The following is a 25,727-nucleotide window of genomic DNA, read 5'->3' on the forward strand; positions in this document are numbered from 1 at the left end:
AGAATTCACAAACAAGGCACTTCTGTAGACCCTGCAGTTTTGTAAGAGCCTCCAATGTCTGCCCACAAGGATGTGATCGATTTCCTTCAACACACTCCAGTATTGGAGTACCAAGTCCAATGATGTGGCTCAGGGCGCTGGAACTAGGATTCAGCAATCTGCATCCCCTGACCTTTTGCAAACTCATAGCCAGCCCTGTCAGTGGTCACACTGAAGTCACCCATGACCAGAGGAGTGTCACCTCAAAGGCACCCATCAATCACTGAATGAAGTTGCGAATAAAATGTATAAAAATAAAATGTAAAAAAATAAATCCGCCACAGCAACAGCTATTCCTTGAGTATGACAGCTATCAGAGCGACCAGACCAATAAAAGGTGTACCCACCTACGGAGATCTGGCCGGTCCTAGGTCTGCACATCTCAGAGAGGGCCGCCACTGAAGTTTACAAAGCTCCTCTGACAACAGAGGAAGATGATCATCATGCCAGAGAGACAAGACATTCCAAGCGCCTACCCAGATAGGCCGCCTCAAACTGAGACCTGAGTGCTGCTATGCAGTGGGCGACGCCTCAGCACCACAACCGTTCTGATCCCCAACAGTCCTGACTTCATTTATTCTCTGACAGTTTTGACTCTTTCGGGGATAGGCCTCCGCAGGGCTTTCCCTCATTCCCTTCATAATGCAAGCAGCCTCCCTATGGGCTGCTGCAGTAGAGTTACTCTCATGGGGAGCAGAAAGGAGGTGAGCAAGTGATCATGGATCCTGTCTGTTGTCTATGATCTGCGTGATGTTATTTTTACGGTGGCTGGAGTGACAATCCTGCCACCAAACTCCATGATTTCCCCGCAAGTTGGTGGACTGCTTGCAGCGCTGGATGCAGTTTAACATCATACCCAGGACATAAAAAAACACTTATTAACATTAAAAATATTTCCTTTTTAAACAAGACAGAACACAACACTGATATATTATGCAAGCTACTGACTTATTCATGAGGTGTGCAGCAAAAGTATACATTAGTGTGCAGCAAAAGTATACATTAAAATGTGCAATGTGCTCATTTACCTTTCAGGATAGTTTGTAGTGAAGATTTATTTTCATACTGCCAAGATACCAAGGAACATCCCTTTTCAGAGACAACACACCAATCCACAACAAAGTAAGTTACTCGAGCAGTATTGGCCTTCCATTTGACATGCATCTGTCCATCAAGAGAATTGGGTACTATGCTTTCCACAGGAGAAGATTCTATTGAAACAGTGAGAAATATAATCAAAGAGAAAATTTAAGTAACTATCATGTACACATTTTCCAAAAAGGTAATAAAAAAATAAAAATCTCAAGAGGTATTCCAGATTATAAATTGGTTATCAATTTAAACCTAAGTAAATGATGATTTCAAATATACACACCCTTAAAAACTGAATAAACAACTCATATTTTACTAGTGTGTTTCAAGAGTTTTTAATATTCATTTATCTAGCCATTTTCTAATAGTTTCTAATTTATGGCTAAATCAAAAGGAGACAAATCGAGACTCTCATTTAATTACTATGTACAGTACACATATAAAAAGAGATTCAGATTAAGGACTACTAATTCAGAGCTACTGCTTTAACATAATTTTACATTTTATCAATGACAAAAGGTGGTACCATGCATCCACTATTTTTACTATGTAATATATAAAGTAGCTTGTGTGGCTTTGTGTTTGTCTGATATACAAATCCACACTATTGAACCTATATCTGCCTTACTTGGCACAGACTCCCCATTTGTGAAGGGAAGACCATAAGCTATGGTTCATTCTGAAATTTGTCCCCTTGGGGAACTTTGTGTAGTGACAACACATATTAGGGAAGTGCCCCCAGAAAGTATTTCTGGAACTTAATACAGATATGCAAAGTTGCTTCCCACAGTGGGTTTTGTCAGTTAAGTTTTTTTTGCCGGGGGGAATTTATTTAGTGACCACACCTGCACGCTATTCCACCCCAGGCAGCACTGTATATGCCTACTAGATTTTATTTGAAAAAGAAAGGAAAAAACATCACTATTGAAAAATATTCAGCAGGTAACAAAGTATCAAAACACTTTTTATATTAATTTGACCCGCTTTAAAAGGTACTACTATGTTTAAAGTGGGATAACTGCGCAAATCATTAAAAAAAAATCAAGTAGAGCAGTAGAGTAATATGAAGATCTTTTAATAGAATTTGTATATTTCTAACCAGAATTAAAGTGACAGAATTTACGTACCTTTAATAGACCCCAGAAAAAAAATGTATGGACAATCAAGTTTACAAAATTTATTAGGTAATCAAATATTGCTTATCATTTTTATGAGTGTTTGCATATAAGGTGAAAAGCACCTACTGAGAAGGTCATGTCTGTCTCAGTGTGTCTGTCCATATGTTATTATTAAACGATTTGGCTCCCCATTGACTGACTTTGCTGAAACTTGGTACACTATTCTGTCAAGAAATGGGTTGTGCAGTTTAATTTTTATTGAGATATCTCAAATAAATTACGCTGTACCCATTTTTGAAATTTCAGAATCTTTCATTGACAGACATTGGCAAATTTGTTAGCTTGTCTATCTTAAAAGAAAGAAACATTTTATGTGACTAACTATGAATTAGGTTACTGTTTTAATTTTACCATGACAGCAGTTACTTCTACTTGTACAAACACACAGATATATCCATACATCCATCCATCATCCAACCCGCTATATCCTAACTACAGGGTCACGGGGGTCTGCTGGAGCCAATCCCAGCCAACACAGGGCACAAGGCAGGAAATAAACCCCAGGCAGGGCGCCAGCCCACCGCAGGGCACGCAGATATATTATATATATTTTTACTCATCTTAAAGCCCAGACAGTGAAACAGTAAGACACCTGCTGTCATACGTTCTCTATTGTGCGGGAAACAGGATGGGGTGGGGTTGGATGATGCACATTAGACATGTTAGACGTGCATTTCTTTATTTAATTCACTAATAATGTCATACTTTATTTTTCAATACTGTAGTAATTTCATCTCACGTTCCCATCCTCTTTTCATAGCGAGAGTCAGGGTTACAGTAGTAATGATATTGTGGATTTATTTATTGATGTATAAGGTAAGTACCATCCCGTTAATGTTCCTGAATGCAGATTTAAATATAGTTATATGCTAACAGTATGGCTTCTGCCTTGACCGATCCCATGCTCATCTCTGTGGCTGCACGGGATCTTGCTCCAACATCATTCACGGCAGCTCACTTCTACTGATCCTCGAAACTGAAGTGAGTAAGCGACTTGATATTCATGTCCGTAAAAGTAAAAAATAGCAACTTAATTTATGTAGAAATATATGAAAGATCGCTTGTTGATACTTTATGCTGCAGTCAGTAAATGCATACTCGGTACTTCCATTACACTAAAAACAATGTAATGGCTATATTATCAAATTATAATGACTCAAAATAGCTGACACCACAATTTGTCAACAAAGTGCCATAATAATCCTCTATCATGTTAGGATGCAGCCAACAATTACATCTTGAGACTTGGGAACCTCTTTGAAAAATTATACATTTAGGGAATTTGAACTACAAATCAGCCATTAAAGCTTTCACATACAACATCTAACAATAGCAATGTGGAACTTTTCATCAATTGAGTTGGAATTTACTATCTAAGAAAGCAATTTCTGCTACATGATACTGTAAAATGGTATTAAAAACATACATACACTTACTACTACATGTAATTACATACTATTATTAGTGCTATTTTTGAATAGGACTCCTGATACAAAAGTATGTAATAAACCAAATTGCGATAAATTCTTTGATGACATGACTAGAAAATATTTAAAATGTTTCCAACTTTCAAATATTCTACAGCTGCGAACATTGTGTCGAGTAGCAAGGCAGAAACCTCTGCTATCCAAGATTAAAATCAGAGCCATCGTCTCACATTTGCAAAGAAAACACCTGGATGATCCCCAAGTCTTTTGGAATAACGTTCTATGGAAACAGAAGTCAGAAGACTTTATAACCGTTTGGACAACACTGGTTGCATTATGTCTGGCAGAAAGCTAATACAGCATTTGACAGTAAAAGTATCATAACTACAGTGGGGACAGTAGTGTGATAGTGTGGGGATGCTTTGCTGCCTCAGGACTTGGAAGACTTGCCATTTTTGAAAGAAAAAAAAAAAAAAAATTCCTGCACTTTTCCAAAATATTTCTAAAGGATAATGCTAGATCATTATCCTTTAGAAATATGGGTAACTGGGTTATGTATCAGGACAATAGCTCAAAACACAAAGTTGGTTTTCAAGTGAATAGCTCAAAGAAAAAAAAAAATTAAACTTTTGAAAGTGCCTAGTAAAATTGCTGACTTGAATCCAATAGATACTACAGCAAGACCTGAAACAAGCAGTTCACGTCTGAAAACCTATCAATGTCTCTGGATTAAATAATCCTCCAAAGAAGAGTGGGCTAAAATTCCTGATGTAAAAGACTGATATCAAACTACAGGAAGCATTTAGTTTAGATTATTGCTGCTAAAAGGTGCTGCAACCAAGTATTAAGACTATGGTGGCAATTACTTTTTCATACAAGTGATGGGGTGCTGGATAACTAACTATTCATTATGTAAACATTCAAAACAGAGGATATTAGGAATAGGACAAATACTTTCAAACAGCTCTGTACATTAAAGGTTTTGGCAATGCAGTTAAAAACTGCCATAATAAAAGACGAAGGCTCATGATACCATTGAGAATATAAAAATATTTTGGAACAATTGCAAGGAATACATTTAACATGATATGTATTAGCTCATAAAAGAGTGTTTGCATAATAGTCAGATTATTAAATAAATATTAAAACACAATCACTGAAATAAAGAAAATGGTACTTTATCTTACCTGTGTTATTATTACTCTCTGGAATAACAATTCTTGCATCAGGAGATTTTCCTTTAGAATTATAGGCAACAATAGTTATACGATAGGGTTCTTTCTCTGACAAATGCAATCTTTCAGTTGTGTTTGTAACATTATAACTGAAAAAGTCCTTGGTCTTCAGAGATTCAACCTGAACATTATATACTTTGATTACACCATTTGCTGAAAAGTGAGGTAGAGTCTGTGTAATTGAAAAAGAATAAGAGGCAAATAAATAATCACAATTCTTCTAAATTAATTACTTTGTTTTCAAACATGGGATATCATTCACTGCTATTACAACATACTACTGTATAATTCATATGCACACAGTGGAACGTTTTCTTAGTGAGATCAATAGGATGTGAAATTGCAATTCAGAAGCCTTCCATAACAAGCCATTTTAGGCTTTTAATAATGAGTAGTCAGAATTGCAGTATAAATAAATTTGAAAAAACATTTTTTCCATAATAAAAAATATTAAACTAATTTTGATCATCTAAAATGACTGCTAAAAACCTGTGTTTTACTAACATGAGCACAATATAATAGTCAATATATTATCTTTGACTAAATATACTGCAGAAAGGATGGTTATATGTCTAGATTACCTTCCATACTGCCTCTATTATTCTTTTTCCTGAAGCATCAGCAGGCCCAATCACTCTCCAAATATCCAGTTTCTTAGATGGTTCTTAAGAAGCACAAAAAACATTACAGTTTACACACACTTGATAAAGTTAAACAAATGTTACAAAAGCATAATTTAACCGGTAAATAAGTATTACATACTTGCTTCAGGTGTAATTTGAAAGGCTTCTTTACTCCAGTCACTCCAGTATCCTTTGCCTTCTGAATTCATGCAACGTACTGAAACACCATATTTTGTATCAGCAGAAAGATCCTGAAGGCTGAATGTCTGAATGTAGCTGCTTGTGTCATTCTCTGGAATCTATAATTAAGATTTAATGATCTATATTACAAAAACATTTGAAGAAACTGTGAAATATCATCAACTGATTATACAGAAACAGCAGAAATATAAAAAAATTCAACTTTTCGTGTGTATTACTTGAGGAAATGTTGATATGTATAATCAACTACAACAAACAAAATAAATTAATAAGGACAAAGATAAAATAAAACTTGGTATTTTTTTCTAATAAAGAATATAAATGTTTGACATGATCTTTTAGCTGTAATCCTGAGTGTCATGTATTCACTGTTTTCATTGGGTTTTTTTTTGTCTTTTCATTTAATAATGTCTAATAATAGTGATAATAGAAATGTGCTGTGGGTTGCTAGATTCAGGAGTAAACTCAAAAATTACTGACAAGTCCAAAATTGGGTGCATAAATGGCAAACCTACAAAACTGCATCCTAAGGAGAATGCCTACTTATACTGGAATATTTTCTTCCAGACTGGCAAAAGATGAACGAATGTTAAAGTAAACTGCATATATCACAAAAACTGAACTTTCTTGTAAACAGGACTGGGTTTAATTCTAAATCTCATTAACTTTAACACATAATGAAATAGTATATGTAGATATATACAAAGGTCTGGAAGGCTATTAAAAGATTATTCTCGTGCCCCTTGTTTGATGATGGTCAGTTTACAGCCAGCAGTTACTGTATGCTATTTAAAACCAAACTGTGTTAGCGAAGAATGAATCCCATGTTTAGCAACGGCATGTTCTTAGTCTGGAACCAGACTGTGAGAAAAGTACTGTATAAAAGCTCTAGCAGTTGCACTAAATATTTAATCTCACCAAAAGACTGAAGGAAGACATTGCTCCTGCCCATGTCTCCAACCATGCCTCCCACACTCTCAAAGTGGACACAGCCAACTGCCAGGAAATCCACTACTGTATCATGCTTTGCTAGTAGCTTCCTTCGACTAATTATATACAGTGGAACCTCGGTTCATGAACGTCTCGGTACACATACAAATCGGTTTACAACCAAAAAGTCTGCCAAACTTTTGCCTCGGTTCACGACCACACACTCAGTATACGAACAAGCCAGTTTCCCTTTCGGTTTGTGCGCGCCAATGATTTCCGCACGTGTTGCATTGTTCTCGGTCAGATGTGCGTACTTGCACGTGCATGCATGCTTTCGCTGTGAACTCTTTGTGCTCTATTTCATTTCCCTTCTGGTTGTACGTGCCGATTACTGTATTTAAGCACGTATTCAGCCTCTCCCTGTTCATTGTTCTCAGTCAGACGTGTGTGCTTTACCTGTGAACTCTTTGTGCTCTACAGTATTTTGTGTGCTTTTGCAGTTAACCATGGCTTCTAAGCAACTGAAGAGTGCTGAGAAGAAAGTTTTGCAGAAAATTGAAATCGAAGTAAAGAAAGAAATTATTGAAAAGTATGAGCGTGGCGTTCGTGTTACTGATCTTGCCGCCGAGTACAAGAAGTCAAAATCTATGATTTTCGACTATTCTAAAGCAGAAAGAATCTATTAAAGCAGCTGATGTTGCAAAAGGAGTTACAGCGTTAACCAGGCAAAGGCCTCAAGTGCTGGAAGAGGTGGAAAAACTGTTGCTAGTGTGACTGAACAAGAAGAAACTTGCAGGGGATAGCGTAAGCGAGGCGATGTTATGCGAGAAAGCCAGGAAGATTCATGGCGATTTGCTGCAAAACTATCCTTCTACGAGTGGCGAAAGTGAGGAATTTAAAGCCAGTAAAGGATGGTTTGAAAAGTTTTGCAAGAGAAGTGGCATTCATAGTGTGGTAAGGCATGGACAGGCTGCTAGTTCCGACACTGAAGCTGCGAAAGAATTTGTGAATAATTTCACAAAATTAGTGGAGGACGAAGGCTACATCCCGCAACAAGTCTTCAACTGCGACGAGACCGGATTGTTCTCCACCCAGTTCCTCCTCACTTCTTGCCAGAACTCGACTCATGAAAGGTTAGTTTTCTTGGTGGTTTATGGTTAGTTTTTGTATTACGGATTTTTCAAATGTTCATTTTTCGGTTCATAGCGTGAATTGTTGCAATGTTACTTTTCTCATTTTTCAAATGTTCATTTTTTTCCCTGTGCTTAAAACTCATTTAAAAAAGTGTTTACAGCGATCGGGTTGTAAGGCTATAGCGTGAACTCCTGCAATGTTACTTTCTTGGTGGTTTGTGGTTGGTTTTTAAATAAAATTCGGATTTGTTTAAATCTTCCTTTTTTTCCCTGTGCTTAAAACTCAAAACGAAAAAAAAAAAAAAGTGTTTAGATAGAGTTTTCTCTGTTGTTCAAGATTTTCTCAGTGTTATTCAATGTTTTTACATTTAGTTTACTATTACGCTGTGCATTCTATGGTTTAATTAACTATATTTGTGCTTAAAAACTAAAAAATAAAATAAAAAATATATATTTACATACAGTTTGTATGGTCTGGAACGGATTAATTGTATTTACATACAATCCTATGGGGGAAATTGATTCGGTTCACGACCAAATTGGTTTACAACCAGAGTTTTGGAACGAATTATGGTCGTGAACCGAGGTTCCACTGTACTGCTCAAAAAACTGAAAGGAACACTTTTTAATCAGAGCCTAGCATCAAGTCAATGGAACTTCTGGGATATTTATCTGGTCAGTTAAATAGCAGAGAGGATTGTTAATCAGTTTCAGCTGCTTTGATATTAGTGAAATAAACAACAGGTGCACTAGAGGGACAACAATGAGACGGCCCCTAAAACAGGAATGGTTTAACAGGTGGAGGCCACTGACATTTTTCCCTCCTCATCTTTTCTGACTGTTTTTTCACTAGTTTTGCATTTGGCTAAGGTCAGTGTCACTACTGGTAGCATGAGGCGATACCTGGACCCTACAGAGGTTGCACAAGTAGTCCAACTTCTCCAGAATGGCACATCAATACGTGTCATTGCCAGAAGGTTTGCTGTGTCTCCCAGCACAGTCTCAAGGGTATGGAGGAGATTCCAGGAGACAGGCAATTACTCTAGGAGAGCTGGACAGGGATGTAGAAGGTCCTTAACCCATCAGCAGGACCGGTATCAGCTCGCTTGGGCAAGAAGGAACAGGATGAGCACTGCCAGAGCCCTACAAAATGACCTCCGGCAGCCCACTGGTGAGAATGTCTCTGACCAAACAATCAGAACAAGACTTCATGAAGGTGCCCTGAGGGCCCAATGTCCTCGGGCCCTGTGCTCACTGCCCGGCACCATGGAGCTCGATTGGCATTTGCCGTAGAATACTAGAATTGGCAGGTTCACCATTGGTGCCCTGTGCTTTTCACAGATGAGAGCAGGTTCACCCTGCGCACATGTGACAGATATAAAAGGGTCTGGAGAAGCCTGTAACATTGATCAGCATGACCGGTTTGGTGGTGGGTCAGTGATGGTCTGGGGAGGCATATCCATGGAGGGACGCACAGACCTCTACAGGCTAGATAACAGCACCTTGACTGCCATTAGGTATCGGGATGAAATCCTTGAACCCATTGCCAGACCCTATGCTGGTGCGGTGGGTACTGGGTTCCTCCTGGAGCACGACAATGCCCGACCTCACTTGACGAAAATATGCAGGCAGCTCCTGGAGGATGAAAGACTTGATACTATTGACTGGCCCCCATACTCGCCTGACCTAAATCCAATAGAACAACTCTGGGACATTATGTTTTGGTCCATCCAACGGCGCCAGGTTGCACCTCAGACTGTCCAGGAGCTCAGTGATGCCCTGGTCCAGATTTGGGAGGATTCTGTTGTCTCATTAGGAGCATGCCCGGACATTTTCAGGCATACAAGCACGTGGGGACCATACAAACTACTGAGTACGATTCTGAATTGCTGCAGTGAAATTTCTGCAAAATGGACTAGCCTGCGGCATCATTTTTTCACTTTGATTTTCGGGGTGTCTTTTAATTCAGCCCTCTGTAGGTTGATAATTTTTATTTCCATCAAATAATGTGACATCCTTTCATTCCTAACACATTACCCAGTCCATATAAGTATAGATATCCAGCAGGATTTTTTTCCCCATTGAGATCTGATGTATTTTTAAAGTGTTCCTTTAATTTTTTTGTCCTGGGGGATCTCCTTCCAGACCTGGATCAGGATATCAGTGAGCTCTTGGATAGTCTGTGGAACTACTTGGCAGCATCTGATACACAGATAAATAAATAACATCCAAGAGGTTCTCAATTGGATTCAGATCTAGGGAATGGGCAGACCAGTCAATGACACCAATGACTTTACTATCCAGGAACTGCCTAAACATTCTGGCCACATGAGGCCAGACATTGTCCTGCACCAGGAGGAACCCAAGGCCCAGTGCACCAGCGGAAAGTCTAACAATGGCTCTGAGGATTTCATCTCAGTAGCTAACAGCAGCCAGAGTACCATTGCCTAGCACATAGAGGTCTCCAAGGATACGCCTCTGCAGACCATGACTGCCCACTGCCAAACCGCTAATGATGGATGATGTTGCAGGCTGTATAACGTTCACCACAGCATCTCCAGACTCTTTCATGTCTGTCACATGTACTCAGTGTGAACCTGCTGAACAGGGCGCCAATGACTGTATACCAATTGTGGTATTCTCTGGAGAATACCAATCAAGCTGCATGGTGATGTGTTTAAAGAACCCTCAATTATTGTGTGCACAGATCAAATCTGTCCAAATAAGAGTTCCTGGATGTTTAATTGTAACTATAACTACAAATAATAAAGTAATTTTTAAAAGTACCTCAGTCCAAACATCAGTATCCTTTGGCCTATAACGAATGTTATATTTAAAAAGCATAATATAAGAAGGTAAAGGGTGCTCCCACTGGACCATCAAATAGTTAGGAAAGTCATTTTCTGCAATAAATTTTTTAATTACTGGTGGACTTGGTTTCACTACAAAATACAAAAAAAAACAAAAAAAAAAACATAATTAGATAGAATGTACTTACATTTCCAGAAATTATAACCAGACACTTGCAACACTACTAAAATGTAATATACTTCTAGTATCTTTTCTGTGAAATTGTTCAATTATTTTAAAAACACACTGTAAAACAATTTACAAATTAAAAACAAATTAACAATTGTTACCTAAATAAACAGGATCAGACACCAGTACATCCGACACAGCTATCCCAAGGACATTGCTTGCTTCCACCGAAAATACCATGTTAACAAAAATAGGAACAGTTACCATCTTCAATTCACAACTATTACTGTTTGTTTGGTTTCGAAAGGCATTAAAAGACCTGGTTTAAGAAAGAAAAACAACTATTTCATTATGTTGCTAATTATACCACTACAGCAAACAAATATTTGCTTCTTCTTAATCTTTGAAGACATGTATGTGTTAAACATGATGTTTGAGTTCCATAATATTCAAGATTAATCTTAGCAGGAATATAATAATCCCAAATAATGTCTCAGCACACCAATTTAAACTTTGAAAATTTCCCTTTAACTGTTAAATATCCACAAGTCACAATGACAACTTTAATTAAAATATCTTTTTTAACTCACTTCACATATTTATGTGAAGTGCATTTAACATGATCTTACCTGTTCTTCTCATCTTCATTTTACAATAGCTATGAGATTTAACATATTTAAAACATATATTACTGTAATTTGTTTGATTAATGAACATGCTGGATTTGGTGATACCTTTTAATATAACAGAAAAAGCTCACAGCTAGTGTGCAGATGAATTATTTACAAAGAGTTAATTATACCTATTTTCAGTTTAACTGCCATCTAGCAACTGTTAGATAGCATTGAAGGCAAGTCTGAATGACTAGGTATCAATGAAAGATTCTACTTTCCTTCTCCATTGCACACTTGGATTTGTGTGTAAACACTATATACTGTTGCAAACACAGTATAAATGTGAAAAACCTAAACCTCATCGAGAAGCTGGTATCAGCTTATGCAGGAAATATCTGAAGGTAAAAATGTTACTATGAAATGCACTGTTATATGCTAACCATTTTTTTCCACTTCCAGAATTCACAATATTTAATATAGGGAACACTTAACGGCATTGATAAACTTTTTGCATATTGTGCTCAAAATCACAAACTTGAAGTACTTTCTTAGTTTTCAGGGTTTATGTTCACCATAATGGCTTTAATATATAGTATTTATACTAATAAAACATATCTTAAGACTTCACATTTCATTAACACTAGAACTACCAGAGCCTATGCAAAAACTCGTAAATCCAGCCCACCTTAAATCCGCTCGCACTTCTCAGTCAGCATCTTTTGTCTTTTAAATGTGTCGATAAGCCCAAGCAGCAAGCAACCTGCTATAACCCCCCACCCCCACCCGCAGAACAGGCATGAAGTTCTTCCAGTTCCTGCGCTGACGATCTGGGAGTGAGCTACCTAGAATTGTATAGAGTAAATAATTTCATGTGTGTTCTTGTGACGATGCGCGTTCTGCTCCACGCTCCCATCTTCTGTTCGGGAGCCCTTGAACCCAACACAGTCGATAGTTATAACCGAGATGAACTAGACAGTGAGGCAACAATAGCAACGGGTTGGTGTATAAATGTGCACAGTGCTTTTATTTAAATAAATCAAAACAACAAAACAAAGTCCACAAAATGCAATAGTGCAGTGCTTCCAAAGTATAAATAAATAATCCATAAAAACAAAAGTGGAGGTAAAACAATAAATAGAAAAAAAACAATCCTTTAAAAGCTGAGGTTAAAACGTTGCTGGAGGCAGTCCCTTCAAACAAGTAAACCCGGTGCTTCTTTTACATTAGCGTCTCACCTGCTTCTCCCGTTAGGGCCCTGCAGCAGGCGAGACACTCTCTCTGTCTGCAGCTGTCCGTCTAGCTCTTTCACAGGTCTGGAGGCCTCCCGATCCTGGCTTCGGTAATGCTCTCATCCCAGGCCTGAGACTGGGAGTCCTTGCCAACCAGGACGCTCACGACAAGAACTTCTCCTCCAAGCCTCCCAACTCCCGCTGCCATCACGGCCTTACGCGGACAGTCTTTCTTCTATTCACTGGCCACTCCCGCTACAAGCTCACTCAATGGGAGCGACCACTACTAAAACTCCCAGGCGTCCCTTCAGCTGCCTGCGAACATTCACTCGCTCGCACCATCTCTCTCTCTCTCTCCTGCTCCTCGCTCTCCAGCAACCTCCATCTTTTCTCTGTCCATTCCTTTCTTTTTCTTTTGTTCTTGTTCTCCCCTTCTAGCCGGCTAGCGCTTCTATATATGCCGAGAGGACATAGCAGCTGCAGCCCATTAGCATCCCCAGGAACAATCACAGATATGGGCAGTCTCTCACTTGTGCACTTAGGTGAGAAACGCCCACACCGCAGATCGCCCTGAGACGCTACAGCCATAACCACTATGCCCCCTCGCTAAGCCACGAGTGCGGTGATTATTTATTTAAAAACGGCCTTTTGAACGGGAGCTGTGTAATGTGTAAAAACATTGTTAAAAACAGAACCATTTTTCATGTTTTAGTAATAAATGACAAAATGTAGATAGCACAGAGAGGTCAGTTCCACGCTATATGCAATCATCAGATTCAAAGGTTAACAGTTCCCATACACCCAAGGACCGTCTTTCCTACATTTAGGACATGTGTACCTGTGGCAATGTACCACGGAAGCTGTTGTATTGTACTTGCACCTTTTGTGAAAGTGTTTATTTGATATGTGGCCATCAGCCTTCACACATTATATAGTTCACGTCTACAATTTGTCATTTATTACTAAAACATGAAAAAGTTTCTGTTTTGACGACGTGTTTACATAGATTGTTGTAGACACAGAACACACATGAAATTATTTCCCCTTACAACTCTAGGCAGCTCACTTCCAGATAATCAAGGCAGGAACTGGGAACTTCTTGCCCGTTCTGCGGCGGTGGGGGCATTGGGGAATGGGGTTGGGATTTGGGGTGTTGGTGTAGCAGGCTGCTTGGGCTTATTGACTCATTTACAAGACAAAAGACGCTGACGGAGAGGTGTGAAGGGATTTAAGGTGGGCCGGATTTATGAGTTTTTTCGTAGGCTCTTGTAATTCTAGTGTTAAACTTTCATAGAAACAATGCTAATGTTTCCATTACAATTACCTGTATAAGCTAAACATACTGGAGTGTTTATCAGGGTTTGTTACACAGGATTTCAGGAAATTCTAGCATAAAAACAGGAGTAAGACGTATAGCAGGTAACCAGATTTGTGTTTTCCATTAATTAAAATGAAGCTATTTATTTTCATATATTCTTGTTTATCCTGCCTTCAGAGAGTGACAATGTGTTGCATGTTGGTCGGACATGTAAGTAAGGCCTTCTCTGTACACTGTATATGTCACAATTCTATTACCCTAAGTTCTTGTCAATAAGCCGCGGCTTATCTAAGGAAAAAAGTTGTGAAAATGAAAAAATAGAATATCGGCTTATACATAAGTCCGGCTTATACATCCATCGCGGGGGTTGCGTTCCAGAGCCACCCGCGAAATAAGAATATCCGCGAAGTAGAAACCATATGTTTATATGGTTATTTTTATATTGTCATGCTTGGGTCACAAATTTGCCCAGAAACACAGGAGGTTGTAGAGAGACAGGAACGTTATTCAAACACTGCAAACAAACATTTGTCTCTTTTTCAAAAGTTTAAACTGTGCTCCATGACAAGACAGAGATGACAGTTCCGTCTCACAATTAAAAGAATGCAAACATATCTTCCTCTTCAAAGGAGTGAAGCAAACAAATCAATATGTCTGTTTGGCTTTTAAGTATGCGAAGCACCGCGGCACAAAGCTGTTGAAGGCGGCAGCTCACACCCCCTCCGTCAGGAGCAGACAAAGATAGAGAGAGGGAGAGTTTGTTTTTCAGTCAAAAATCAATACGTGCCCTTCGAGCTTTTAAGTATGCGAAGCACTGTGCAGCATGTCTTTTCAGGAATCAGCTTTACAAAAGATAGCAACGTGAAGATAATCTTTCAGCATTTTTAGACGAGCGTCTGTATCGTCTAGGTGTGCAAACAGCCCCCCTGCTCAATCCCCATACGTCAGGATCACAGATAGTCAGCGCAAGATTGACAGAAAAGTAAGCAATCTAGCTTCTCAGCCATCTGCCAATAGCGTCCCTTGTATGAAATCAACTGGGCAAACCAACTGAGGAAGCATGTACCAGAAATTAAAAGACCCATTGTCCGCAGAAATCCGCGATATATATTTAAATATGCTTACATATAAAATCACAATTTAAATGACCGCTACGCGCTCGTGTTGACTCGGCGACGCCCAGAGCAGAAAGAACACGCTCCGGCCGCTCCAACCGCGCCATGCGGGGAGTGAGAGAGACGGCAATATCTCACACTCTCTCCCCCCTTAAAGAAATTAAATGGGCGCGAGTGAGACCACTGACCTCCCTCCCTTCTATTAGTTATAGGTTATAGTACGTTCGGCTTATCCATGAGTCCGGCTTATCTATGATACGATTTTATTTTAAAAATTCGTATGATTTTTGGTCTCCGGCTAATACATGAGTCCGGCTTATAGACAAGAACTTAGGGTACTTCTTGTGACTGAATAGGAATATTTTAATTTAAGAAACACTAACATAATGCTTATAATACGAATATGCTATTTGATTCCGTTTATATTCTACTACACTGTATAATTATCACAGAGCTCCACACTCCAAGGAGAACATGTATTGTTAAGGCTTCACAGAAAAAATCCTCACTTTGTTTTGGCAAGTAGTTTTTGATTGTTTTTTTCCATTTCTTCATTTGAAGCATACTAACATTCATTTAAGTTTTTTTAACCAACCCTACACAAGGCAGTGTGATGTAGTGGTTAAGGCTTTGGACTTCAAACCGTGAGATTGTGGGTTCAAATCTGCCTGTGCATCAACTGGAAAACCAAAAGAAATGTAAGCAATTGTATCATACATGTTGTAAGTCACCTTGGATAAAGGTGTCAGCCAAATATGTAAATATAAACTAGAATGCTTGTGTGTCAACTAGAGTGACTTCCTCACCTGTCAAAAATGAATTACAACAGTTACTGTTTTTGAATCTGGAATTGCTCTCAGGCTGTGTACATTTCATGTGCAACAGCAAAACCACTGTTTAACATGGAAATTTGCCTTTGCAGTTGAGGAGCTGGCAGAGAAACTACCAAACATTTCACAAAATATGTTACAAGTGTGCTGTCAGAAAATCAGTTTAACCTCAAATTTATACATTGCATACATTTCTCATAACTGTCAAAAATATATCTTTGTCTAGAACCCTGTCTGCCAGAGATGTTTTCAGACACTCTCCTCCATTAGTCACTTTTTGGCCATTACAATTTTAACCTTCTTATTGGAGAGACATCAGGACCACCAAAAACCCTTGTCTGATAATAACTACTTTAATAAAAACTACTGTGTATTTAGAACTCTATCGTGCTAAATTACACTATAGCACTTGAACTTCATCTCATTATGCTCAACTGTAAGGATGCTGACCACCCTACTACAGTGCAAATTGAGAAAATTTTGTCTTGCATTACTTAAAATTAGATAAAGTTTAGAATACATGGAGCAATTCAAATATTTTCAGTATATAGCAATCCATCATTAGTAACTGTTGTAAAACAAGCATTTATCTTAATAATTTCTCAATTACTCTATTTTAGGTTTTTTTTGGACTTTCTTTTCCATTACCATCAAATTCATGTTCACATAGCTTACTGACTTAAAATTGCATATATTGTATTATATTTTGAAAGCGCAAAAAAAAAAAAAAATTGTACACTAATCCAAAATATCCAAAATTAGCTATGTAAAAAAATGAGAGCACAATTAAGCAAGAGTGAAATGAGTAAATGAAAATTAAAAAAAATGCATAATTTAAAATGTCTATTTTTAGCTAAGTAAATGATAATTCATGCTCAGACCTAACATACGGTTTAAACTTTAGGGAAATACATACGTTTCTGCTTTAAGTGTATACACTGTTGGCATGAGTGTAGGTCTTCCTGAAGTCCAAGAGCATGAAATACTGTCAGAGAGTTCCATGTTATCCTGATATAAAATGCATGTCAAATTGCTTGGTTTCTCTGGAGAAACTACAAATAAAAAGAATGAAATAGTTACCTTGCAATATACTTTCTTCTGCTATTTAAAAAAAGCAGGCCTTAATATGTCAATGAAACATTAAAAAAAAGGAAAAGAAATTTCTTTTTGTCTCTTCAAATTTTAATGTGATTAGTTTCAGTATTCAATAGTTTGCTTTTCTGACACTGCTTCCCTGCTGTACATCTGGCATTAACATGTGTTTTGAACATATATGGATATAATTTATCTGGATTATATTTACACCTGGCATTCAAATGCCTTTCCCATATTTGTATCATATCTGGATACAAAATCCAATGTCACCTTCCCCAAGCAAACCTCAAATCAGCTTTCACTTACAATGCATCTGGAAAGTATTCACAGCGCATTACTTTTTCCACATTTTGTTATGTTACAGTCTTATTCCAAAATGGATTAAATTAATTTTTTTCCTCAGAATTCTACACACAACACCCCATAATGACAACATGAAAAAAGTTTACTTGAGGTTTTTGCAAATTTATTAAAAATAAAAAAAACTGAGAAAGCACATGTATATAAGTATTCACAGCCTTTGCTCAATACTTTGTCGATGCACCTTTGGCAGCAATTAGAGCCGCAAGTCTTTTTGAATATGATGCCACAAGCTTGGCACACCTATCCTTGGCCAGTTTCACCCATTCCTCTTTGCAGCACCTCTCAGGCTCCATCAGGTTGGATGGGAAGCGTCGGTGCACAGCCATTTTAAGATCTTTCCAGAGATGTTCAATCGGATTCAAGTCTGGGCTCTGGCTGGGCCACTCAAGGACATTCACAGAGTTATCCTGAAGCCACTCCTTTGATATCTTGGCTGTGTGCTTAGGGTCGTTGTCCTGCTGAAAGATGAACCGTCGCCCCAGTCTGAGGTCAAGAGCGCTCTGGAGCAGGCTTTCATCCAGGATGTCTCTGTACATTGCTGCAGTCATCTTTCCCTTTATCCTGACTAGTCTCCCAGTTCCTGCCACTGAAAAACATCCCCACAGCATGATGCTGTCACCACCATGCTTCACTGTAGGGATGGTATTGGCCTGGTGATGAGCGGTGCCTGGTTTCCTCCAAACGTGACGCCTGGCATTCACACCAAAGACTTCAATCTTTGTCTCATCAGACCAGAGAATTTTCTTCCTCATGGTCTGAGAGTCCTTCAGGTGCCTTTTGGCAAACTCCAGGCGGGCTGCCATGTGCCTTTTACTAAGGAGTGGCTTCCGTCTCGCCACTCTACCATACAGGCCTGATTGGTGGATTGCTGCAGAGATGGTTGCTCTTCTGGAAGGTTCTCCTCTCTCCACAGAGGACCTCTGGAGCTCTGACAGAGTGACCATCGGGTTCTTGGTCACCTCCCTGACTAAGGCCCTTCTCCCCCGATCGCTCAGTTTAGATGGCTGGCCAACTCTAGGAAGAGTCCTGGTGTTTTCAAACTTCTTCCACTTACGGATGATGGAGGCAACTGTGCTCATTGGGACCTTCAAAGCAGCAGAAACTTTTCTGTAACCTTCCCCAGATTTGTGCCTCGAGACAATCCTGTCTCAGAGGTCTACACACAATTCCTTTGACTTCATGCTTGGTTTGTGCTCTGACATGAACTGTCAACTGTGGGACCTTATATAGACAGGTGTGTGCCTTTCCAAATCATGTCCAATCAACTGAATTTACCACAGGTGGACTCCAATTAAGCTGCAGAAACATCTCAAGGATGATCAGGGGAAACAGGATGCATCTGAGCTCAATTTTGAGCTTCATGGCAAAGGCTGTGAATCCTTATGTACATGTGCTTTCTCAATTTTTTAATTTTTAATAAATTTGCAAAAATCTCATGTAAACTTTTTTCACGTTGTCATTATGGGGTGTTGTGTGTAGAATTCTGAGGAAAAAAATGAATTTAATCCATTTTGGAATAAGGCTGTAACATAACAAAATGTGGAAAAAGTGATGCGCTGTGAATACTTTCCGGATGCACTGTATGCCGTTTTTTGCACGCAGAAACAAAATTTGCATTTACATTTGTATTAAATGTGTCCACTATGCATTTTTGCCCCGCTCTGAATATGATCTGATTGAATTGACCATGAATTGACCACAACTGGATCAAATGTATATTTATACCTGGCTTTTAATGTGTACAAATACTGTAAAACGAGGATTGGATCACTGAAATGCTAAGTGTAAAAGGAGTTATTAAGTTTTAAAAGTTAACGTTTTAATTACAACACTTCTTTAAAGGAAAATTAGTCAACTGAAAGAAAGTCATTTAACAAATGTGTGTAACAAATAATACAGAATTTTGGAAAATGTTCCAATATTTTTTCCTTTTACGATAAAAACACTAAACCTTGGTAAGCATCGTATGTAATTTCTAAGTTCTAAATTTATGGGTATGCCGGACTGTACTTGTTCTTCAGTATCTTTCAGTGATTAATAAATTTTACATTTACAATATATTAAGTTATTTAACTTTTATAATTAGAGGTTTATCTACACTGCTACTTGATTGCTGATATTGTTAGACCATCTAAGTGGAGTTCTATGTCGGAGCTAAACAGAACTTTTTACAGTTTGACAAGCATTTCTTACATTTTACACAATTAAATTGTTAATCTGTATGTGCAAATATTTACTTATTGTTTTGTGAGTGCTTTCAGCATGGTAATGGAACCCAGGATAGGGTTATCCTAATGAACTATATATAAAGTATGTTAAGTGGGACTTATAAGTGACTGCATATTTCTTTTTTGTGAAATTTAAAACATTAACAATTAAAGTACTGCGGTGGGCTGGCGCCCTGCCCGGGGTTTGTTTCCTGCCTTGCGCCCTGTGTTGGCTGGGTTTGGCTCCAGCAGACCCCCGTGACCCTGTAGTTAGGATATAGCGGGTTGGATAATGGATAGATGGACAATTAAAGTATTTAATTATTTCTCAGTTCCAGGCTATTACTCAAAAAGCACAAACTAAGCAATGTAAAATTCATCTGGAATGCAGGCATTTTTTAGATAAGGAGTAAGAAACACATCTCGCAGTAGTATATTGATACTTACAGCCACTTTTAATGAAAATACCATAGATGTTTTGCTCTAATTGAGAATACAACAAAACATTACATGTCAATGGATTTTCCAGTTCACTTGTATAGTTAACTGTAACGCTGACTGCGGAGTCATTTATTCTTCTATACTGCTCCCTTGGAACACGATGCTGTTTGAATTTCCAGAATATATCTTTTGCAAAACTTGTTTTGAATTGCAACTTGCAATGGTCAAATAAAATGCAGGTTGCTGTGAACTCTGTGTTCAGCTCCACAGATGGGGATTCGGGAATAATTATACCACAGCTATGTCCTAAAAGGGTGGGGGGGTTAGGAGGGAAAAAAAAGACAAATTAGCAATATATAAATACTCCAGTACAATTATTTGTTATTTTTAAGCACTTCTGTTTCTTTCTTTTTAATTTCTGCCTGCAAGTGTTCATCTACACCAAATTTTGCATGAAACTCTTCAGTGTGGCACAGCTTGCATCTACATTTCAAAAACTACAGTTTATTTACATTGCCACCTTGATCTCTTTCTGGAACTCCTGCTTTGCAATTCATTCAATGAACAGTAGTTTTTAAAGAGATTAATAACATACCTGAGGATAAATTCTTCAGGTATAAAAAGAGAATAACTGGGACCAGCTGTTTCAAACTCATGTCCATCTTGTTCCAGAACCCTGAAAATACAAAGTTAAAAAATATATAAATTAGTGCTGGGAGGTATACTGGTTCATACCAAAAACCGTTTTTTATTTTTGTTATGATATGGATTTTTCTTATACCGCAATACCGGTTTAAATAGCCCAAACAACGTTTGGAATGTGGCACAGTGGGAAACTGTTTAAGGGGGGACTTTTTTTCACTGCTACACCACTAAACACGCATGCAACGGAGTACATGCGTTAGTGGAGGTATTGAGCGGTGAAAATGGACAGAGAACATTCCAAAACTGAAGCTGTAGCAGACGATAAAGTTGAATATGATGAAACAAAAGAAGCCGCGTCTGTTGTCTGGAGATTTTGGTTTTAAAAGGTCGGATGTGGATCAAACAACTATTTACTGCAAATGCCGTCGAGCTAAAGTTGTCGCTGGATGTGGTAACATGAGCAATTTGCTGCACCACCTTAGCCGCAAACATGCTTTGGAGTACCATGAATGTATGGAACTAAGATTGGCACCCTCCACGTCCTCAGGTAAAACTGAAAAAGCTATAGGACATTCAAGTCAGACGTTACTTGTAGATGCATTTGCTAGAGGATTGCCTATGACAAAAAAAGCAAGCGGTGGATCAAGATAACCAACGCCATTACAATCCATATAGCTAACATGTCAGTGGACAGAGATTGTTAACATTAACAGAAAGTGTAGTTGGTTTACAAAAAATATTTACTATTTATTCCTTTTCTAAGACATGATCAGTGCAATACAACTTTTGACAAACAGCTCTGAATATTTTACTAAGTATAAATGCCTCTTTGGATGGTTGAAAATATGTTGTCAAAATTTTAGTTTAAGTTGTCTGCATAATTTGTTCAATAAAAAGTTCTATATTTTGACTGCAACTGTCATGCAATGTGATTCCTTCTCTTCATTAGTGCCACCCCCTTGAAAAATATCACTTTATGGGGACATGCAAACCTGTATAAATACTTATGTGCACATTAAAATTTTTTTTGTACAATGTACAAATCTCATAACAGTGGAATAGGTTATTCTTGGCCAGTCTACAGCAGTAATTGCAGTGGAAAATGTGGTTAACATCCACTCATGCATGGGGAAAAAAATACCGTTAAATACCATGAAACTGGTATAAGTTTGAAAAATACCGGGATATAGAATTTTGGTCATACTGCCCAGCCCTAATATATTATATATATTACAAAAATATAAAAGCTCTTAACAGATAGAAACTTTATTAATCCCAAGGGGAAATTTACAATAGCATTATTTTGAAAACATTCCCACCTTACAGCACTTTACACAAGTGCCTATGCCTTTTGCACAGTACTGTACGTACTGTATATACACATTGTATACTATACACATATACTGTACATACGTGCATAGTTTATTATAAAATTATATACTGACACAAACATTTTAACTTGTAGTTCCAACATGGGTTGCTGTAAAGTGCCATATTGCAAGTTACCTTCTCATCATCATTGCTTTACTTATTTATGCCTTTAAGTGTTGGTCAGCTAGATTTCTGAACTTCATTTAATAAAATGAGGTTTAAAGGAAGATGATTTAACATGTCTACAGACAGTCCCTTAGACAAAAAGGTGAATAAAAAGTCAATTTCTTTTTTAGATACAGTAGTAACTGCATGAGGATTCCTTATTCATATTCCCTCAATATTGTGCGTTTGAGTTGAAGATCCTCCTCTCTTCCTCATTCACTGGTCTAGAACCTAGTCTTCAGGGGAAGAGAGAGTGGGGAGGCAATGACAGAGCATTCCAGAAGGTAGAAGTGAAAACAGCATCAGCTGGGTGGTTGCCCTTAAAAATGATGGATTCAGCGCTCCTTAGACATCTGGTTGAGTAGATGGTATGAAGCTGTGGAAGGTCAGTACCAATTAAGACATTGATGTGAAATGGAGAATGACTGCCTTTGTTCTTTCAGAGGTCAACAATGATCTCCTTAGTTTTGTTGAATTCAGGGAGAGGTTGTTGTTATGGCACTATACAGTCAGGTCTTTACCTTCCTTCCTGCAGGCAGCCTCATCATTGTGACTGATGAGGCCAATTACAGTGGTGTTGCCTGTGAACTTGATGATACTGTTTTCGCTTTGCTACACAGTCACAGGTGAACAGACTGTATAGCAGTGCCTGAGGCAGCAGCCTTGTGTAATGGAAATGTTGGTGAACAGCGAGGAGGAGTTATTTTTGCCAATCCTCACTGACCGGGGTCTATTTGTCAGGAAATCAAATACTCAGCCACAGATTGAGCTGCTCGGACCTACTGATCATGTACGTTGCATTTTCCAGAAGTAGTATTAGTATTTTAACAATAAACACATATATTTTGCACATTCTGAGACTACAAATGGATAAGGACATGTGGATTATGCAATACCAGTTACCTGAGAATTTTTTTCCATTGACTTTTTCGCATTATTTGCTGTTGTCCAGAGTTAGTCATCGTTAGGTCAAATTCAATTCGAATATTTGCTATGTCTGTTCCCCATGAAAATATAAGATTATTTTTTTTCTCAGCCACCACTACAAACTATGCAGGGAAAGTAACATAAAAAATTGTTTAAAAAAAAAAAAAGATCAAGCATGCTTCATTACCTTAATATACTGTAGGTCTAATGGGTTAGAATATAAACAAACAAAACATAAGACAATGGCATGCAGCCGTCATGTAGCTTATCAGTAGTTTTGTATTAAATGGACCTCCATTATTCATGTAAACAATATTGTGCTTTCATTCTGTATTACAACATACACAAATAGTAACAGGAACATCAATTTTAAAATGTTGGTATATTCTTCAAGTAGCCAACCAACTATCATTTAAGTAAACTAGTAACAGCATTCATCAATGTCAAAATACAATAAACTTTCTATTGCAAAACCTTCCAGGCAAACCTCTAGAATTGCCAAGAAAAAAATAAAGCAACATAAAGATCAAAATAAGAACACTGACTTCCAAGTCCAGTACTGGCATATAGCCCAAGTAAAGGCATCCGGACTCTTACTTGATAAAAATGTACTAAATAGTAGTTTAGCAATTTAAATGCTGTATATTTTGCCAAAGCATGTATGAGATAATAGTGAGATCCATATACATGCAAAGTCACTCATTAGCATTCACATTATTTTAGATGTCTTTAGATAACAGTGAAAATGTACCTATAATAACTCAAAAGTAACCAAATTTTCACAATGAATGTTTGTAAACTGATGGAAATGATAACTAGGGTTAGGCAATATGGCAACAATGTTAAATTTCACAAAATAGTTTTTATTCAAACCTGGTAACTGCACACAACAAGAAAATTTCAAAACAACATAACTTAAAGTGTACTTTTTGTGTATAATGTTTGTGACAACAGGTCATTTCACTGTGACAAACCACTGTGCAGAACAATAAAAGTCACATCACATTACATTAATTGTAATATGATGATAAGCCATAAAGTTATAACAGATTGATACTATAGAACAAGCTGCATTACTTTCAGTCTCATAGTTTTCATCATTTTCTATCGTTCCTTGTAAGGACCCAACATCAAAACTGCACTTTTGAGTGATATGCTTCAACACAGTTTTTAGGCCAGAATAAATGCACAAGGAAATTTCACATGATTTTCACCCCCTTCCGATCAATTGCTTCGCGTCTCCCCTTCCACACAGGGCTCTCGCATCTGGCGTCAAGTGCCAGAACTCCCTAAGGCATGGTGCAAATCATACTGGGTACAGTGACATGTGAGGAGTCTCACTGAGGCAGTACAACTGTCACACCATGACGCAGATGTCCTAAGGTGAGCTCAAAGAGGAAAGAAACCTCCCATGGAGCAGGAGGGCAAATGCTCTCTTTGCATGCTTGAACTTCTACAGTATGTGCACATGAAACCTCTGCTGTTTTGTGTTGATCGCATGCTAAAGTACAACTGAAATCCTTTCCATTTTCTTCTTGAATGAAAAATCAAAGTTAACTTTAGCTAAAAAAAAAAAAATTACTGTAACTTGCATAAATAGTGTTAACAGCGTTGACAGAATATATTATGTATGCAGGCTAATATAACAAAGGCAAGTAATCCAGTCAGCGTTGTTATGACATCAGAGAGGTGTAGCGACCTTTTGTAAATACACCTCTACAGTAGCAGACTGCAAGATTTAGAGAGTAGCATAACAATAACGTAGCGCAGTGTAACAGATATGCACAGGCTGTCATTCAGGCTAGCAGTGTTATTGCGATAGAGATATCGGCCTTTCAGGTATGAAATATATTTCAGATATATATTGCAGACCTATAAATATCTGGGAGTGCAGCTGGATGATAAATTAGACTGGACTACCAATACTGATGCTCTGTGCAAGAAAGGACAGAGCCGACTATACTTCCTTAGAAGGCTGGCGTCCTTCAACATCTGCAATAAGATGCTGCAGATGTTCTATCAGACAGTTGTGGCGAGCGCCCTCTTCTACGCGGTGGTGTGCTGGGGAGGCAGCATTAAGAAGAAAGACACCTCACGCCTGGACAAACTGGTGAGGAAGGCAGGCTCTATTGTTGGCATGGAGCTGGACAGTTGAACATCTGTGGCAGAGCGAAGGGCGCTCAGCAGGCTCCTATCAATTATGGAGAATCCACTGCATCCACTAAATAGTATCATCTCCAGACAGAAGAGCAGTTTAAGCGACAGACTGCTGTCACTGTCCTGCTCCACTGACAGATTGAGGAGATCGTTCCTTCCCCAAACTATGCGACTCTTCAATTCCACCCGGGGGGGTAAACGTTAACATTTAACATTATACAAAGTTATTGTCTGTTTTTCACCTGCATTATTATCAATCTTTAATTTAATATTATTTATTGTATCAGTATGCTGCTGCTGGAGAATGTGAATTTCCCATTGGGATTAATAAAGTATATATCTATCTCTATCTATCTATCTATCTGTCTATCTATCTATACGCCTCTACGTAGCTGGCCCAAAAACTGGCCTGC

The 25,727-nt window shown here is 38.1% G+C and overlaps 1 protein-coding gene across 1 annotated transcript in view; it reads right to left on the reverse strand.

The window, feature by feature from the left end:
• The window catches only part of LOC114654703 (interleukin-6 receptor subunit beta-like), a 54,385-nt gene that overhangs the window by 13,255 nt on the left and 15,403 nt on the right, over positions 1 to 25,727 (reverse strand). Inside the window, exons 2-10 of the mRNA XM_028805416.2 lie at positions 20,645 to 20,725; positions 20,056 to 20,355; positions 16,860 to 16,995; positions 10,999 to 11,156; positions 10,646 to 10,800; positions 5,734 to 5,893; positions 5,553 to 5,635; positions 4,924 to 5,143; positions 1,068 to 1,250 (exon numbers count right to left, since the gene is read on the reverse strand). Of these exons, the coding sequence (XP_028661249.1) occupies positions 1,068 to 1,250; positions 4,924 to 5,143; positions 5,553 to 5,635; positions 5,734 to 5,893; positions 10,646 to 10,800; positions 10,999 to 11,156; positions 16,860 to 16,995; positions 20,056 to 20,355; positions 20,645 to 20,711 (1,462 nt within the window). The 5' untranslated portion in view covers positions 20,712 to 20,725. The remainder of the gene's footprint in view (positions 1 to 1,067; positions 1,251 to 4,923; positions 5,144 to 5,552; positions 5,636 to 5,733; positions 5,894 to 10,645; positions 10,801 to 10,998; positions 11,157 to 16,859; positions 16,996 to 20,055; positions 20,356 to 20,644; positions 20,726 to 25,727) is intronic.

This window comes from Erpetoichthys calabaricus, chromosome 7, assembly GCF_900747795.2.
Source record: "Erpetoichthys calabaricus chromosome 7, fErpCal1.3, whole genome shotgun sequence".
NCBI lineage: Eukaryota > Metazoa > Chordata > Cladistia > Polypteriformes > Polypteridae > Erpetoichthys > Erpetoichthys calabaricus.